At 35.6% G+C, this 18,120-nt stretch overlaps 2 protein-coding genes across 5 annotated transcripts; both read left to right on the top strand.

Moving 5' to 3' along the window:
• The first annotated feature begins 249 nt into the window (after positions 1-249).
• On the top strand, positions 250-3,717 carry LOC113332051 (vesicle transport protein SFT2B-like). 2 transcript variants are annotated; one of them, XM_026578715.1, is made up of 6 exons: positions 250-552; positions 1,788-1,841; positions 2,376-2,419; positions 2,686-2,803; positions 2,913-2,971; positions 3,393-3,717. In XM_026578715.1, exons 1-6 carry the CDS (start codon positions 415-417, stop codon positions 3,469-3,471), a joined length of 492 nt encoding a protein of 163 aa, XP_026434500.1. In that variant the 5' UTR covers positions 250-414; the 3' UTR covers positions 3,472-3,717. The 2 variants fall into 2 exon arrangements, with proteins under 2 accessions (XP_026434500.1, XP_026434499.1); XM_026578714.1 differs by having other exon boundaries at positions 1,788-1,830; positions 2,347-2,419.
• A 440-nt stretch (positions 3,718-4,157) lies between these two features.
• LOC113332079 (omega-6 fatty acid desaturase, chloroplastic-like) lies at positions 4,158-7,846 on the top strand. Of its 3 annotated transcripts, none has more exons than XM_026578756.1 (9): positions 4,158-4,448; positions 5,149-5,366; positions 5,730-5,873; positions 5,974-6,125; positions 6,250-6,372; positions 6,700-6,877; positions 7,019-7,137; positions 7,266-7,380; positions 7,485-7,846. In XM_026578756.1, the coding sequence occupies exons 1-9, from the start codon at positions 4,322-4,324 to the stop codon at positions 7,644-7,646; spliced, it is 1,338 nt and encodes a 445-aa protein (XP_026434541.1). In that variant the 5' UTR covers positions 4,158-4,321; the 3' UTR covers positions 7,647-7,846. The 3 variants fall into 3 exon arrangements, with proteins under 3 accessions (XP_026434541.1, XP_026434540.1, XP_026434542.1); XM_026578755.1 differs by having other exon boundaries at positions 4,159-4,448; positions 5,128-5,366; XM_026578757.1 differs by having other exon boundaries at positions 4,163-4,448; positions 5,124-5,366.
• Positions 7,847-18,120: the final 10,274 nt, after the last annotated feature.

An 18,120-nucleotide genomic window follows, 5' to 3' on the forward strand; every position in this document is an offset into this window, starting at 1 on the left:
TTTACCAACGGCCATGGCTGCTCAACATAGTCTCTACAGCTCGACAAAGACAAAGTTGCTCAATGCCTTTCCCCATAACGTTACGCATCCACATAACTTCAAAAATGCAAGGTTGCTAATGGGGTATCAATTTGTTTGGAGGTGTACCAACCCTGAGGCAAATTATATTTTGTCTTATTAGTATTTGGAACACCCAGTATTTTGATCCTTCTGAGTCAATGCCAAAACCATTTGGCTTCGGCATTCTGGTTAATTGTGCATAAATTGCCCGCCACTCCCATCTTGTATATTACTTGTACATGCTTAAACAGACTGAAGTGGACTCCACTCTTCGGACTTCTTATTTCTTCGGAAATTTTTAGGCAACTCTCTCTCTCTCTCTGTCGATCTAAGCTTTACCCAGTGAGATATCAAATGGAGAAAATGAATCAAACATGGGAGAAAATGAAGATTATGGCAGGAATTGATGTTGAAGAAGATGAAGAAGCTGCAGCGGAGGAAGAATCTTTCATGGACGAATTCAATCGCCAATGCACATTGTCAACTAAACAGGTTCCTCTTGTTTTCAATTTCTCAATTTTTCCCTTTTAATCTCTTCACCTAGGGTTTAATTTTCAAACTGTTCTTCGATTCTGTGGTTGATCTGTTAGGGTTTGTTTGTCCTGTATATTTTAGGGTTTGATTTTAGTTGGTAAGTTTTATTGAAGAGATCTATTATAACGTTTCCGTCTTGATTGCTTTTGAATTGACATGATAACGAGTTCGTAGTTTTATTGCATAAATAATAACAAGTTAGAATACTGGAGATCCAAGTAGTGAGATTATCATTTTCTCTTGGATTTTAGAAATCCAAGAAAACCTCGCAAAAGGTTTGACATAGTCCATATCAATTTGTATTTGTTTTTCTCTTGGGTATATGTTGTCTGTTGATCCTTCATGTTGTCTAGCTCTTTTTACATCTGTTGCTCTCTTCCTATAGGTTTTTGGGCTTTTTGAGATTTCGTTGTTCATGCTTGTGGTGAGATAATCTAATGGGCAATTGCTGTATGTTATCTACTGTAAACAATAAATTATGCAAAAGTTAGAACAACTTTTATTAACCAACATGTTGATCAAGAAAAAGGACGAAAAACATCCCAAGCAGTTTCGCTTGATACTTGATTACATTTAACATCCTAGATTTTTTTTATTTTTTATCTTTGAAGACTTTGGTAGATATATTGCTTAAATGAAAATTGAAATTTAGCTATTTTTTTATACGTCAACCTCCAAGTAACTAATGAATTCTCGAGCCTGACTGGCTAACTAATGAATTCTCGAGCCTGACTGGCTAGTTGTTTAGCAAACAGTAACCTCAATTTGTTGAAGGGACCTTATGTTATTACTCTTTAGTTCGTCAAAGGGCAGTTTAGAAGGATGTACACACTCACAGACACTTTGGTTGGGGAATGGTTAGGGTTCTTTCCAACTAGATAGCTAAAATTGTCAATGCAATGAACCAACAAAAGAGTCAACCTGCTCTTTTACTATTGCAATCTGTGATGGTTTTTTGTCACTTTATTTTATTATCGTATATTGCCTTTAAAATATAGCGAATAGCAATCTGTGTAAGTAAGATAAAGATGATTTCTAAACAGTAAAAGTTGAGTGTGTTTAAACAATTATGATTCACTGCATTTGACTTCGGCTACTATCATTTTACTGTACTCGAGAGTGATGTTTGTTGCCAATATTATCATTTTGTATGGTACTGATTTACTGATACTGGTTATCTACCTATTGATCAGAGATTCTATGGTTTTGCTATCTGCTTCGTAGCTGGTTTAACTTGTACGCTCCTTGTAAGTTCATCTGTTATTATGAGTTCTTATTTTCTCTCAAATCTTTCATCTCTTATAGTGATATTTCAGCACCAATTTTCCAGTCGCCATCCTAGTTGTTTCTTTCCTTTTCTTTGTATTTGCATATGGAATATAGGTTGTCCTAGGTTTGTGAAAAACCTTTTACAGCTACCGTTTATAATTTGTTTAGTGTTTAGTATTTTGAGTACTATCTTCAATAAAAATGGGAAACAGTTATAACGCATGGTCTATTCACCAGTAGAGGAACACGGAGAATTAAAAAGCATTTCCTTAGTTTTCATGCCTACCCGACACCCTGTATTACTTTCATTTAATACCAATCTGTTACTCTTTTTTTACATGAAACCAACATAGCCTTACTGAAAGTGAACAGCAAACAGTTGTGTCTCTGACGTTTCTTGTTCAAATAGTAAGGGACTTCGTTAAACCGTGCATATATTGTTATGCTTTAATTAATATGAAGTTCTTTCTCTTTGTGGATCAGTAATGCTTGTTTTTTTCCATCCAATCAAGTTTGGGATAACATTCACCTTCGGAAATCTGCTGTCTCTTGGGAGGTAAGTTAATGGACTCGAGTTAAGGATACTGTATTATATCTGACATGCAAAATATTTTTGCTCTGCTGTTAGGAAAGAAGGCTTATCCTAGCCGCGTGTAAATTGTTTGTGCTGTTTCATCTTTCTTTGTTTTAGGTGAAAGTCCCCCCTTTTTGGCAGTGTGCCAGTGTTTTGGCCTACTTCTGGCATTCTTCTGTTATTTGTGGCTCTCTGTTCCCGCAGTATTGTCTCTCTGATTGATTCTAAACTTGAACTTTTAATGCCAGCACAGCCTTCCTAATAGGCCCCAAACGTCAAGTGACAATGATGCTTGATCCTGTTCGAATTTATGCAACAGCCATATACCTTGCAAGCATCGTAGTTGCTCTATTTTGTGCTCTTTATGTAAGTCAAAACACAGTTGCTTTGTGCTTATAAATCCTAATATTTCTTTTCCACGCTGCCCTGAACAATTTTGCATGGCGCTGAACATTCATAACTTCCTGCTGTGCAGGTGCACAGCAAGCTTTTAACTCTTTTGGCAATCATGTTAGAGTTTGGGGCCCTTGTGTGGTACGTCGTTCTTTCTACCCCTCCACTAGGCTCTCTACTTTAATTTGCAAGTTGACGTCTGCTTCATTCTTTACAATAAATTTCTTGGCTTGTATCTACTTGATTGTGGCATATTTACTTAAACTAGTGAGATACTTCTTAGTTCAGCAATCACATAGGCGGCTTTGATTTATTCTTGCCTTTTAAGCTTGACTCAATAGTTAGGTGCTACCCTTAAGTCCACCTCGCTTCATCTTTATTTTCTTTATTCTTTCATGAAGGTTGTTAATTGGATGGATGTTTTTTTATTTTCCAGTTGGTACCCCAATCATGGCTGGTTGTGTTCCAATTTATTCTAATGCCTGCCATTAGTCTTCTTGTTTTAGATATCATTCTCATTCTTGTGCCACTTATGTAGTAGCGTCACACTCTCTCTTTGCAGGTATAGCATGAGCTACATTCCTTTTGCTAGAACCATGATTTCAAAGGTCATGGTTTCTTGTTTCGACACTGAATTTTAGACTGCTTTCTGGCAAGGAGCTGTTTGGCGATGAAAGATCTGTCAAAAGATTCCATTCTGATTTTGCAACACATACTATCTCTCTCTCGGACAGTGTTACTTGATGTACAAGCTGAAAGATGTAGACCAACTTAATCATATTATGTATTGGAATCATGAACGAGTGGTGAAATGTTGAACATTTTGTTAGGCTTCACTTGTCTTAGTTTTACATAAATATTAGAGTAGTATACAGTATCTTTGTCTATGATTCTCCCATACCATAAAACGGAAACATTATTCCTTTATCATAACTCCTGACCTGCCTATAACAATCCTTTTTGTGTATGTGTCCAGCATGATATTAGAATGTTAATGGTTAATCGATTGATTGAAAAAATACCTACTACCGTTTCTTTCGAGCCTAAACCAGTTTGAGTCGCTCAATCTTTTTAGCTTTGCATTTGCTGAGGTGCAAGAAGACTTCTCTATAATGTTGAGGAGCTGTTGTTGATGCTCTCAAGTCTCAGCAAAGGAGTTCGAATTCGCATGAAATACCTTGTTGTCTACAAGCCTTTAGACCCTTGGGGTTTAGGAATGTGCTTCCCGCTTTCTACCACCGTTGTAGTTTGTATCGGAAACAGAGGTTATAATGGAGACATAATTTTGGGCCTAACCTAACTAATCCATTTCTTATTTTCTTTATTGTAAACTACGGTAATATTTCACATGTCTCTCACCACACAAAGAAAATCAAAGAAATCTGAAATCTCTGTGAGGATTGTTCTTTCCATTCGTCTCCTAAGTTAGAAAGTACCTCATTCTTGGGGGCAAACTAACAACTGATTCTCCTCCAGATTGAGTGTCTGAAAATGGCGATAAGAGCTTCTCCAGTTGCCGGTTTAAGTTTGTTGCCCACACCACCATCTTCTTCAAATTCCTCTAACCAACTTGTTATGCTAAGAAAACCTCTCAGAACATCATTCTTTAATGGCGGTGGTATGCCCCTCTTTTCTCACTCTTTTTAATCTCGCTACTGTCCCTTGATTTTGAGAATTCGGTTGGTTAAATTTTGTACTATATACTGTATTTCATTAGCATCTTCTGAACTAATTTAGACAAGTTTTAAATTTGGTTTATTGGAATCACTTTTGACTACTTTGATGTAGTTTTGGTTTATTGCTTCTTGAAATAGCATCATTATCAGCCTATTGGTACAGAAACTCAGTCTTAGTGGCAATAGTGTTCCCTCTGTACATCTATCTAATAGGAAAATAAGGTGTGCAATGTAGGAGAAACCGCAGATGGTTAGACTTATAGTAGCTTAATATCTATCTAATATTGTTTCATCTATCTGTATGAAACCAATACACTTATAGTAGCTTAATCATGTAGGAGAAATCGCAGATGGTTAGACACGGTACTTCCTCTCCAGAGAGAGGGGGTGAAACAAACAACGTGGATGAATTCAGTTATCTAACGAACAATGAGTTAATACTGGTTATCTACTTATCTCTATGTCTTTGGTTTATCTGAGTACATTCACCGTGTGTTGTAAATTCAGTTCATCTATCTACTTATCTCTATATGTCTTTGGTTTATCTGAGTACATTCACCGTGTGTTGTAAATTCAGTTCATCTGTTGGGACCTTGATAAATAATTTCTATTGATAGACAGGCATTTCTTACCTGAAATTAGGGAGCCTTATCCACCAAAGAGGCAGGCTTCACCGGTGTTTGTCTCATAAGAAGAAGATTAAGACCACACAGTCTGTGGCGGCCGCAGTTCCACCATCCTCCATAGGCAATGCGGAGTATAGGAAGAAGTTATCGGAAAGCTACGGATTTACTCAAATTGGAGAACCACTTCCGGATAATGTTACATTGAAGGATATTGTTGAAACCCTTCCCAAGAAGGTATAGCTCCCTAAGTATGCTACAGAAGTAAATACCTGGGTATTTATGTCATGCCGTGAAAATATCGGACCTATTAATGTATAGAATTCACACACACAGTGTACTCCTAGGAGTCACAGCTATCAATTGACCTCAGAGGCAATTCCTAATAGTCATACTAGCATCGCCCACTTATACCCAATGTTCTTCTGATTTTGTTAGACAACCATATCACATCACCTGATCAGTTTTGGCTATTGAATAGTTTTCTTATGAGTGTTTCTGGAGTTTTACATCTTTCATCTATTGAATACTCTTTAAAGTTAATGTCACTGTCCTTGTCCGAGGATAGTTCGCGTTCTTATTGGTGTCTTTTTCGTTAAGGTCTTTGAGATAGATGATGTGAAGGCTTGGAAGACAATTTTAATATCTGTCACTTCTTATGCACTGGGGATCTTCATGATCTCTAAATCTCCATGGTATCTTCTTCCTCTTGCTTGGGCTTGGACAGGAACTGCAATAACTGGGGTTAGTATTATCTTATTTTTTATTTTATTTTTATCATTCAGTTTGGTAGATACTTTCTTCCAATATACTTACACCTTTATTTCCCCTTTCTTTGCTGAAGTTCTTTGTAATAGGCCATGATTGTGCTCACAAATCTTTTTCAAAGAATAAATTAGTGGAGGACATCATTGGGACGCTTGCCTTCATGCCCCTAATATACCCATATGAATCTTGGCGCTTTAAGCATGATCGCCATCACGCAAAAACAAATATGTACGAATTCTGATTCATGTATTTTTAGTATCTGGTTTATAATTTCGTTTCACACCCCAACACCTCTCTCTTTGATTCATGTTTGTATTCTTAAAATTTGTCTTCTCTTTGATTTTTCCATCAGGTTAGTTGAAGATACGGCATGGCAACCTGTTTGGAAAGAAGAATTTGATTCAGTTCCAGCTCTGCGGAAGGCAATTATATTTGGATATGGTCCATTTCGGACATGGATGTCCATAGCACACTGGTATGATGCTCAGACGCCCGAAATATGAAGTACAAAGATTGTAACCTTTGGCACTTCATGGCTACATTCTTACTGCTGGTTTTCTTTTTTCTGTACTTCTGATTATTCCCATTTAATACTCTTCCATCTGTTAAATTGTTTAATTATTTGGGCGTTTGAGCACACTGGTATGATGCTCAGACGCCCAAAATATGAAGTACAAAGATTGTAACCTTTGGCACTTCATGGCTACATTCTTACTGCTGGTTTTCTTTTTTCTGTACTTCTGATTATTCCCATTTAATACTCTTCCATCTGTTAAATTGTTTAATTATTTGATCTTGCTAGGGTGATGTGGCACTTCGATTTGAATAAGTTCAGACCAAATGAACTTAAAAGGGTCAAAATAAGCTTGAGTTGTGTGTTTGCTTTCATAGCAGTCGGTTGGCCGTTGATTATCTGGAAGACGGGTCTCATTGGATGGGTTAAGTTCTGGTTGATGCCATGGTTAGGCTACCACTTTTGGGTAAACACAACTAGATTTCTATTTTATTTGAACTTATGTGTGTGATTTCAACATGGTACAATAGTTTGTTTTAGTGTGTATTATATGGATTACTGCAAGTTATTTTTTGTGACCGTTTCTTACCATATCTCTGACCGGTAGATGAGTACTTTCACAATGGTTCATCATACGGCTCCTCACATACCCTTCAAAACCTCAGACGAGTGGAATGCAGCTCAAGCCCAATTAAATGGAACTGTACATTGTAACTATCCTAGTTGGTAATACTTATTTATATTCTCTCTTTTGTTCTTCTTTCGTATTATAACTACTCAAAGATACAAAATATGTACTATCTTCTTCGTACTTCTCTAAAATAGTAAAAATGTTTTTTTTTTCTTTTTGCCAGGATTGAGATTCTTTGTCATGATATCAATGTGCACATTCCGCATCATATTTCTCCAAGAATACCGAGCTACAATCTACGGGCAGCTCATAAATCACTACAAGAAAACTGGGGCAAGGTGAAATATGTCGTTCTTCCCATCTTGTGTGGGCTTTAAACTTAAAATTCTTTTAAATTACATGTTAATATATTCTTGCGTTTTGTCAATTTCTCTGCAAACAGTATCTGAATGAGGCAAATTGGAATTGGCGCTTAATGAAGACTATAATGACAGTGTGCCATGTTTACAGTGAAGAACAAAATTATGTTGGTTTTGATGAAATAGCCCCTAGTGAATCTCAGCCGATTACTTTCTTAAAGAAAGTGATGCCAAATTCTGCATGAGTAGAGGGCTGTACTTCAGGGGGAGGAAAATCCTTTTATATCCCTGATGTGAGGTGTTGTATTCTTCTATATTTTGGCGATGTTTTCCCTTGCAACTATAGGGTGGAGCAAAATCAGAACGGAAGTTTATTGCCTTATTGTATCGGTTTTACCAACTCTGGTCTAAATTAAAGTTTTTCTTCTTTTCGAAAATGAAAAAATTGTTTACAAAATGAACAAGCTCACCATGTATGTGCTATACTAAGGCCAAGCTCTATGGTTGCGCGTTTCGCGTGGCTATAGCTTAAAATGTAGGCAAGTCAAATTAGTGTTCAATTGCACCTCACTTTTGGGGAGGGGCATCTCTTAGCCTAGTGACACGGGGATTCAGTTTCCAACAAAACAGTTCAATCCGAATCAAAGCATTGACCTTGATCAAACGGAAACGCAGTTTTGGTTTTTCACTTATAAACTTTCAGGAACAATTCGGGTTTTCACGTTTCCTTATTCACGCCCTCTTTTTCTCTCACTCGGACCCATTTTCTTTCCCGTTTGATTTTGAAGCTGGTTTAGTTTGAATTGTTATACCAAACAAAATGAGTTTTTTTTTTCTTCTTCTTAAATACGAAAACAAAGAGATTTATCGATCTAATGACTGGAAATATCTGACTGAATACATTCCTTTGACCATAGTGGCAAGGAAGTATTCCAATCTGTGTTACAAGAATTAACTACGGCATGTTTGGCTAATACATGAGCCGTGTTATTTTCCTCTCTTGGCGTAAAGGAACATTTCCAAGAGTCAGAACCGTTCAAAATATGAATATTATTGTGAATTCACTTCACTTCATATAAAAGGGTTTGTTACATAACAATTGGTGGTTCTATTGTATTTTTCAATTTCGAATTTCATCCACATAATCACCACAAGTAAGTCATTCTACCTTAAATTATTTTGATAATCATGATTTTCTTGATATTAGGTTGATTAGCTACGTTGTATATAACTTAATAACAACATCAGAGCATATATGTATTTAAAATGATTATTATTTGTTTTGAGATGTATCTCGCGATTAATGTTGAATGAAATGACTATGAATTACTACCTCTATTAATGTTGAATGTTGATTGAATTATATTTTAGGTATAAAAATTGAAACTCAAATCGTTGTTTGCAAAGGTACGTTATGAGTCTAATGTATGCCGGTGTGAGACTTACATGCGCAATCCACTTGGATACTTCAAGTGATGAAGAAGAAAAGACTTTGCTATTGCTTACACAATTGTGTTTGGATAAGCGTAGGTGTATTATTCAACAACCGGTGCCTAAGGAAGCGCAAACACAGAGTGTACTTACTCGAGACCGGTGTGGTATGATACAAAATGACGAATGATTAACTCACACCTGGAACTGGTTATGCTTCATGACAATTCAAACAACGTCTAGCATGAAGGAAAATTTATTCCATGTTATGAAATAATTATATAGTGGATTAAAATTATATACTCCCTCTGTTTCTGAAAGACCGTTCTCTATTCCTTTTTCGTCAGTTTCAAAATTGTGTCCAGCTTCTGTTTATAGTCATACTTTTTCAACGAACTCTCTAATATACCCTTGAATTCTTTATAATCATAAATCCATTTTTAACGTGAACCAATCTAAAATATTAAAGAAATTAGTATAAATGAGGAAACAAATATATCATGTATTCCTTTTAAGAAAATATACATTTAACTCTAAAAAATAAATTCCTTATAAAGTTTATATTTCATAAATTCGATATCTTTTAAATTTTCCTTTTATATTTCGTATTTATAATTCTCACAACAATTTTGGATAGTCTTTATTACTAGCATTTTTATTAAAATAAAATAGATAAGTAACTAAGGGTAGTCAAGTAAAATAGTATGGTCTCCTTAATATTCTGAGAAAGTCAAAGCATACTATCTTTGTGAAACGGAGGGAGTAGTGGATTTACACCACACTTATACTCCTCTTCACCACCATCCTTTCATCTCCCCACTTCAACCATTACTTTGTAACCACCGCCACTATTAGTAATGTTATGAGTAAAATTTCGTGACTAAGAGTACCTATTGTTTGGTGATACAAGGAGTTTTGGTTAGCTAAATGTACCTGTTATCTTACGGTTGTTGATGAATGATTCTTATGATATATAAATATGTATACTGATTGAGTTAACATTGGTAACAACGAATGATTCCCTAATCATCTTTTCTTGTTATTGTCTTTTAAATTTAAAAACCAATCCCCTTAGTATTTTCTTTTGTGACTATTTGCTAACTTGAATAACATATCAATTACACGATTTCTTGTGGCAACGATCCCTACCACGCTATATTAATAGCTAATTGATAGAGAATATCTTTAGTAATATTTGTACTTACGACACGCATTAGTGTTCTAACAAGATATATCACAACATCAGGTTTCCAATTAGATCAAGGAAAAACTTAGTGGTACTCTTGTATCTAATCACTTTCCAAAACAGAACCCATCATTATGTTGACACGAAGGATCAAACCGTACTATCTGATTAAAATAAGAAATTCTATCAAAGAAAAGTAAATTCTAAATTTATCATAATCATGTTATAATTCTTTTTTCTTTTTGCAAATCATGTTTAGCCAAATGGATGGTTTAATAATTGCATTTTCTTTACTAGGCCAAAAAATGAATCAAATATTTGGTGAATACTTCTCGCTTAGGTACCTAAAGACCCAACACAAGTGTAAGGCGGTGAACCGAAGTATATTAGTTGTAATACTTTTGAATATCTTGTGTATCACCGGATCATGAGAGGGGTTTGGCATCTGATCTAAGAGTTGATAATCAGTATGAATAATCTTTGTCATAGTTAATTTGACATGTTCGATTGTGTCTTCTATATAAAAACTGAAAAGACGAGGGTACCAAGGGAATCAGAAGGCGAAGCATCATATCAAACCCAAGGGTCTAGTTGCAGTAATCGAAATATGCACCACATCCAATCGGACGAACGATATATGAAAGGATTAAGAAGAATTGATGGCCCAGTTTAAATCAAGCGACAAGGCATTAAATGCTACTAACGAAGCACGTGCAAAGACTGAAGAGTCAGATCAACGTGGGACCGATATCGGAAGACCAACATGATGCACGATAATCGGGATATCTAATATCAACAGGCGAAGAGACTTCAGAACACTCATGTCACGGGAAGATACATTACCAGAAGGCGAGTGTCGGAAGAATTCAATCATGACCAGCCGATGGAATAACAAATATGTTAGGAAAGACCAACACTATAACATGGTTGTATGAAGACCTTTATCTATAAATACCCAGCGAGGTAATGAGAGAAGGAAGGTTCTGTAAGTGAGTGAGCAAGGAGAGAGATTGAGTGAAACTATCCTTGTGTATTTGCTAAGCATTACCATCATTGTATCACCGTGAGCAAGTAATAAGATTCTTCTTTCACCCCTTGGACGTAGGTAATCATGTCGAACCACGTATCTCCTTGTGTATTTGTGTTATTCTTTGTTCATTTATCTTGCATGAATCCAATGAATGTTAGATGTAGGATGTTGGATTTTCTACAACTACATTTTGGTGCCGACTAACGGGACGAGTAACATCTTTTAGATACCTTGAAAGTGTTGTTAGCTAAGAGTAAAGCTCCTAACTATTGATAATGTTAGTTGATGCTAGAGAAGATATCTCATAGCTATTGATGGTGTTTATGTTTTAATACTAGTGCTTTGTCAAGAATTATTATGGTGTTTTGCGAAAAATTTTCTTTAAATTGTTGGAAAAGGTATTCAAATCCTTAGAGTAATGATGTTTTCTTAAGGAAGGTAATTATTGATAAACAAAGGATGTTTGAAGAAGATTATGGAATCGTTGGAAGGAATTCTAAAGCTCTTAAACATCCATGATGATTAGTGGAAGCTAAAAGGAATTTTGAACGACAACCACTTCTTAACTGTTCAACTAGAAAGTTCAATAGTCCTTGAGCATGTTTTCCGACTTCTCAAATCAACTTGGTTGTATCATGCTCAACATAAGATACATTACGGAGCCTCACGGTAATACAAAAAGATGTATCAATGAAGATCAATACCGTGGAATACACAAGGATTCATTCTTTTGTACAAGCATATACAATAGCAATAATCCTTGGATACAAAAGATTTTAACTTATCTTCCGTCAAAGATTGACAGTATAGGCTTAACTTTTGTATATGTCAAAAGTCTATTCATTCCTAAACCAATAAACGAATACCGATTATGAACGACTTTACTTTTGAAAAAATATGGGATAACATAGTTCACGGACGTAAACACCAATATCCCATAACAAGTTGCAATATAACAAATCATAAAGATTAAATACTGCAAAACATCATCCTCCAAATAGTTTTAGAATTTAAACCAAAAACCTAAAAACAAGAAGATGAAAAATAATAGCTATGTGTAGTCACAATCATCGCTATTCAAAGCACTAGTTATTCTTCCAACTAAGCCAAAAAAGAAGACTTACTAGGCATTGTAGATCTTTCTCAAGGCGTCTACAAAAAACTCCTTCTCATTATTGAAAAATCCATTGATAATGGGATTATTCAATTCCTTCAACTCTTTGGAAATAACTGTCAGCTTACTGAGTTCTATCTTCAGTTTACGTACTTTGTTCGTTGTAAGAGACAACATCCGTTCATAGTGAATTAACTTTCCCGAAAGACTAATCGAATTGAAATTCTAAATCGTTTCTTTTTTTGACGAATTCTTTAACCAGGTTCCTGAAGTTATCATCACTTTGATAACAAGACACAGACCAGTTTGAGAGAGAATTTTTACCATTAATTGCAGCTTTCACATTCTTCATTCTTGTGGAAAGAATTCTTGTACACCGACGTACGTTAGCTGCTCTAACTGCATCCCTGCTTGTGGTGCTTCTCGTTACAAGAGCCATGAAAGTTTACGAACGACAAAAAAACCTAGACAACAAGACTTTTAAAATTTTTAAGGATACATTATTAATATAGTAAGAAGAAACTTCTTAACAAGGAAAAAATTCTTGAGCCAAAAATACACAAACCCCATTTTCTCAAGATAAATATGGGATTGCGAACGTCTATGAATTAGATAGAGACGTTATGAGCCAAAGGCTCCCATTGTTTATCACAATGTGAATTATCAAGATTTGTCGTCTGAGAAGAAATCCTCTTTCTTTTGATTCCGGAAATACTTGTCTCATTGGTCACATGACAATTATTCATTAGAAACAACCTGTTCTCAAGAACACAAACATTATCTATCAAAAGTTGAGTGGGCTCAGAGCATGTCACAGGAAAGAAGGTTTCATCAATCATGAATTTCTTAATGTGTGAACACCCTTGAGCGACAAGCCTGACATTGTTTTTGACAGTTGTATTAAATTCATCAGACTTATTCTTGACACTCCATTTAGTGCTACCAATAATGATATTGAAAGAACATGGTACAAGATACCACGCAACTTGTCCTTGAATTTGATTTAACTCTTTATGCATTGCATTTACCCAGAGGGGATTGTTCAGAGTTTCGTCACAAATTCCTGATTCTACTTGCGAAAGATGACAACTAAAAAGGCTCATATTTTGAAGTTGTTCTTTAGATTTGTCTGTAGAATTTCTTCCTCCTTCACGGTCGATGGAAAACCCAAACCATTGAAGAGGAGATGTAGGAATTAAGACAATGGTACCCATATTATTAGTACTTTTATGTTTAGAATTTCTTGATAATCTTCTATGCCTTTTCAGATTAACCAAAGGTTGTTTAGTTTTCTTGCAAAGATCACTTACAACATTCGACCCTTTTTCAAGAGACATACAAACTTGTTGAAGGTGATTGGAAGAATCACAGCAGCAACACGGGCCAACGTTTTTGAGTTTGTATGAGTAGTTCCTAGTCATATCAGTTTTCTCAACATCTGGTCGTTGATTACCATCTGATTTACGACTATTTTTTAAAGAGGAACAACTGGAGTTTCTCAGATTCACCAAGGGACTATTATCAGATATCAAATCCTTAAGAATTGTAATTTCTGCAACAAGACCAGCGTAGATCCGGATTTGTTCATCCAACCCTTTTCGAAGAGTAGCCAGTTTATCAGACTTTTTCCTACGATTGTTTTTTAAACCTGGTGAAGCGTCAATTGAGATTTTATGGTCCATATAGTCAGATCGCTACAAACACAAACTTGTAAGGTCTTGAACGTGCTTGCCTGCTCTGATACCAAATGAAAAAGCGGGGGTAATAACAACACCACCCAATATTTCGCTTAGCAATGTGTATGGACTAACTTCGAAACACTTTCTATAGAATCAACTAGACAGTCAGACTCAATCTTGGTAAAAGTATCTCAAGGAGTTAATATCTCTCTCTTGTTTTGATTTACTCAAGCTAATAGAAATCAGCGAGTCCTAATCAAACACAAGGAATAACTTGGACGGTACCAAAGACCAATGTCCAAGGACCAATCAACGATAATCAACAACCAAAGGTTGGATTAATCTAATTGATGATCTAAAAGCACAACCTGTATTATTTCAATTATAAAGATAAACAATATAATGCGGAAACTGAAATAACACAGACACCAGAAATTTTGTTAACGAGGAAACCGCAAATGCAGAAAAACCCCGGGACCTAGTCCAGATTGAATACACACTGTATTAAGCCGCTACAGACACTAGCCTACTCCAAGCTAACTTCGGACTGGACTATAGTTGAACCCCAATCAGTCTCCTACTGATCCAAGATACAATTGTACTCCTACGCCTCTGATCCTAGCGGGATACTATGCACTTGATTTTCTTAGCTGATCTCACCCACAACTAAGAGTTGCTACGACCCAAAATCGCAGGCTTTAACAATAAACAAATCTGTCTCACACAGACAAGTCTATCAAAGGCTCAATATGTCTCCCACAGAAAAACCCTAAAGTTTTTGTTCCGTCTTTTGATAATAACCAAGGCGAACATGAACCAATTGATAATCCGATCTTATATTCCCGAAGAACATCCTAGATTAATCAATCACCTCACAACAATCTTAATCGTATGGTAGCGAAACAAGATGTTGCGGAATCACAAACAATGAGACGAAGATGTTTGTAATTACTTTTTATATCTTGCCTATCGGAGAAATCAAACAATCTCAAGCCAATCAATATGATTGTACTGTTATGATAGAAGATACAAGATCAGATCACACAATTACGATAGAAGTAGTGTCGGTCTGGCTTCACAATCCCAATGAAGTCTTTAAGTCGTTAACCTGGTTTTAGAAGAAGAAAACCAAAGGTTAAAGGAGAATCGACTCTAGCACGCAAACTAGTATCACACGTAAGGTGTGGAGATTAGTTTTGCAGAGTTGCTAGATGTCCCCTTATATAGCCTTTCAAATCAGGGTTTTGCCTTAGTTACAAAGCAATCAATATCCACCGTTAGATGAAAACCTGATTTAGATTCAAGCTAATATTTATCAACCGTTAGATCGAAAACTTAGCTTTTTATACACAAATGACTGTACGCTTCTAGGTTTGTCAACCATACCCAAACGTGTACATTGTTGGTTCAACAATGGTCTAACCGAAAGGTTAACCATATGAGCATTTCATACCAACCATGTTCTTCTTCACCATAACTAGTTCAAATGACTCGATTGAACTAGTTAAGAGAGTTGTTCAATTGCAAGGTAATCTTATGTAACTACACAAGACACAATTGAAGCAAAGATGATTTGATTCACTCGAATCGGTTCATGAACTTTAATAGCCACGGTTTGCAAAAGCATTCCTTAGTCTTTTAAGATTAAGTTCAGAAATCATCTTTAGATATATAACCTTCTCAAGTTCGCAGACTAGGTTCGCGGACTTAAGACACCGGACAGAGTTTACAAACTCCGGCAGAAATTCTCGGGATGAGAACTTCGCCGGTTCGCGGACTTGGCTCACGCAAGTAGTTTGTCAACTCCAGCAGAAATTCTCGGGTTTGAGAACTTCGGCAGTTTGCGACTTGGCACTTGCCATACTTCCGGTTCTCTTGATCAACAAAGTTCGAGAACTTCGGTTCAAGGAATCCATTGGTTATGTAATCTAAACTCTCATTCCAATCATTGAAACATTCTTAGAGGACGTTATATAGTTGTTACATCATTAATCGTCAAAGCAATTTCCAAAGTGATTGAAACACATGACTTTCGTCACTAGGTAAAGATAAATTTGGTCGAAGCGAAAAGCTTACCAACACATATTTCGAGATATAGATAGGCGAGGTATACTCGACTCGAAATACCAAATGTGTATAATCTAGTCTATATATATAGCATACGACTTTTTTCTCAAAGAGTAGGAGATAGAATAGATATACTTTTGAGTGACAGATAAGTTCAAGTCTCCACATACCTTTTTGTCGAGAAGTTCCACCGGTTCCTTGAGTAGATCTTCTACTTGTATGATGAATCGCCATGAAGTCCTTGAGCTCAACTACACTTACTATCCTAGTCCGAGACTTAGCTATAAGAGACTAGAAATCAAGACTTATAGTTTTGATCACTAACATTGAAAAACATGCTTGAGATAGCAACGCATGCGAGTTTGACCGAGCAGTGCTCTAACAGTTTTCATGCCGAATCACGTATCTTCTTATGTATCCATGTTGTTCTTTGTTCATTTATCTTGCATGAATCTCAATGGATGTTAAATGTAGGATGTTAGATTTTCTACTACTACAATAGGAAAACCAATGCATATTAATGGGAAAAATAACCCTTGAGAGTGTAATATGCAATCAAAAGAACAAAGTCAGTCGGGGCTTCTGTCAAGCTCTACTTTTTTGTCAGCCCTCAGAACTAGATTCGTCAATTTGTAATCCATGCGACTCCCAGCTTTAGAACCAATCTTCTCTAAGGTTTGAGATACTTTACATCCTACAACATCAAGGTCCTGAACTTTGTGAAATCCAAAAGTGAAAAGGAATTCAAACACTGCTTCCAACAATGAGATATTTGAACTGCAGTGTCTGCACTGGTACATTGTCAAGCTGACTTTGTCAGCGACTACCTAAACCATCCATAGAGTCAGATGATAACCTTTAATGTAGTAATGACACCACATTGATTGATTGATGAAAATCCATTACTCACATGCCTATACCACCGAAGTTTAATCAGAAGTGCTTTCGAATTTGACAATGCTCGAGAAGATAGGCTCTAGCTAACTCCAATCCCAACAATGATTGAGCCGGGGTTGTAGGATCCGGTGATAGCTAGATCACCTCTAATAATCAAACAGAGCGAGAAAAATCTTTTCGGAACATTCTCACCTAACCGAAAAACTTAAGAGTTAAGAGCAAGAAAACTCTCCAAATCGGAGTCTTATTGGATTTGGGGTTTGTCCGTGGGTTGTGTATTGAGGGATTTACTATTTAGTCCAGAAAACCCGACCCGGGTTACTGGCTAGTCCAGCGCCAAAAAATATTTACTCCCTAGTCCAATTTTTTTTTGAAAAGAGTAAAATTACTTTACTAACCCTAATATATAACATTACGTATAATAATACATATGTTACTACATATTACATATGTAGTATACTAGTTATACTAGTAGTAACTAGTATACTACTAATTAGTATACTAGAAGTAATTTGTAGTAACTAGTATGTAGTATGTAGTAATAACATATGTAGTATGTAATATACTAGTAGTAACTAGTATGTAGTATGTGATAATAACATATGTAGTATGTAGTATACTAGTAGTAACTAGTATACTAGTAGTAATATGTTATGTATTGATACTACATATTGATTTGTAGTATGTTATGTATTGATACTACATATTGACATATAATATGTTTCATATGTAGTATGTTATGTATTGATACTACATATTGATATATAGTATGTTATATATTGATATGTAGTATGTTTGATATGTAGTATGTTATGTATTGATACTACATATCAAAAAAAATTGTTATGTATTGATACTACATATTTTACTACTAGTACTAGTTACTACTAGTTTACTAGTATACTATACTATAATAGTATACTATCATACTAGTTTAGTATAGTAAAGTAGTTGCATAATTTACTAGTAACAATAAGATATTTTTGTTACTACTAGTACAATACATATTAATATGTAGTGTCAGCGTATTCATATTAATAGTATGTAGTAACATACTACTAGTAATATTTACATGTGTTGATACTAATTAGACCTGGAAGGATGTTTTAGGAATTTATAAAATACACTTTATAGTCTCCACAAAGTTTTTGGATTAGAGAGTAAATAATCTAGTCCAAAAACATGTTTTTGGACTAGAGAGTAAATCTTTTCCACGGACGGACTAGCCATTAACTGAGTCTGCTAGAACTGGACTAGCCAGTAATTCCTACTCGTGTATTTAATTGGAGCCCACCGGCTACACAAGAAAAACCAT

This window comes from Papaver somniferum, unplaced genomic scaffold (assembly GCF_003573695.1).
Source record: "Papaver somniferum cultivar HN1 unplaced genomic scaffold, ASM357369v1 unplaced-scaffold_128, whole genome shotgun sequence".
Classification (NCBI taxonomy): domain Eukaryota; kingdom Viridiplantae; phylum Streptophyta; class Magnoliopsida; order Ranunculales; family Papaveraceae; genus Papaver; species Papaver somniferum.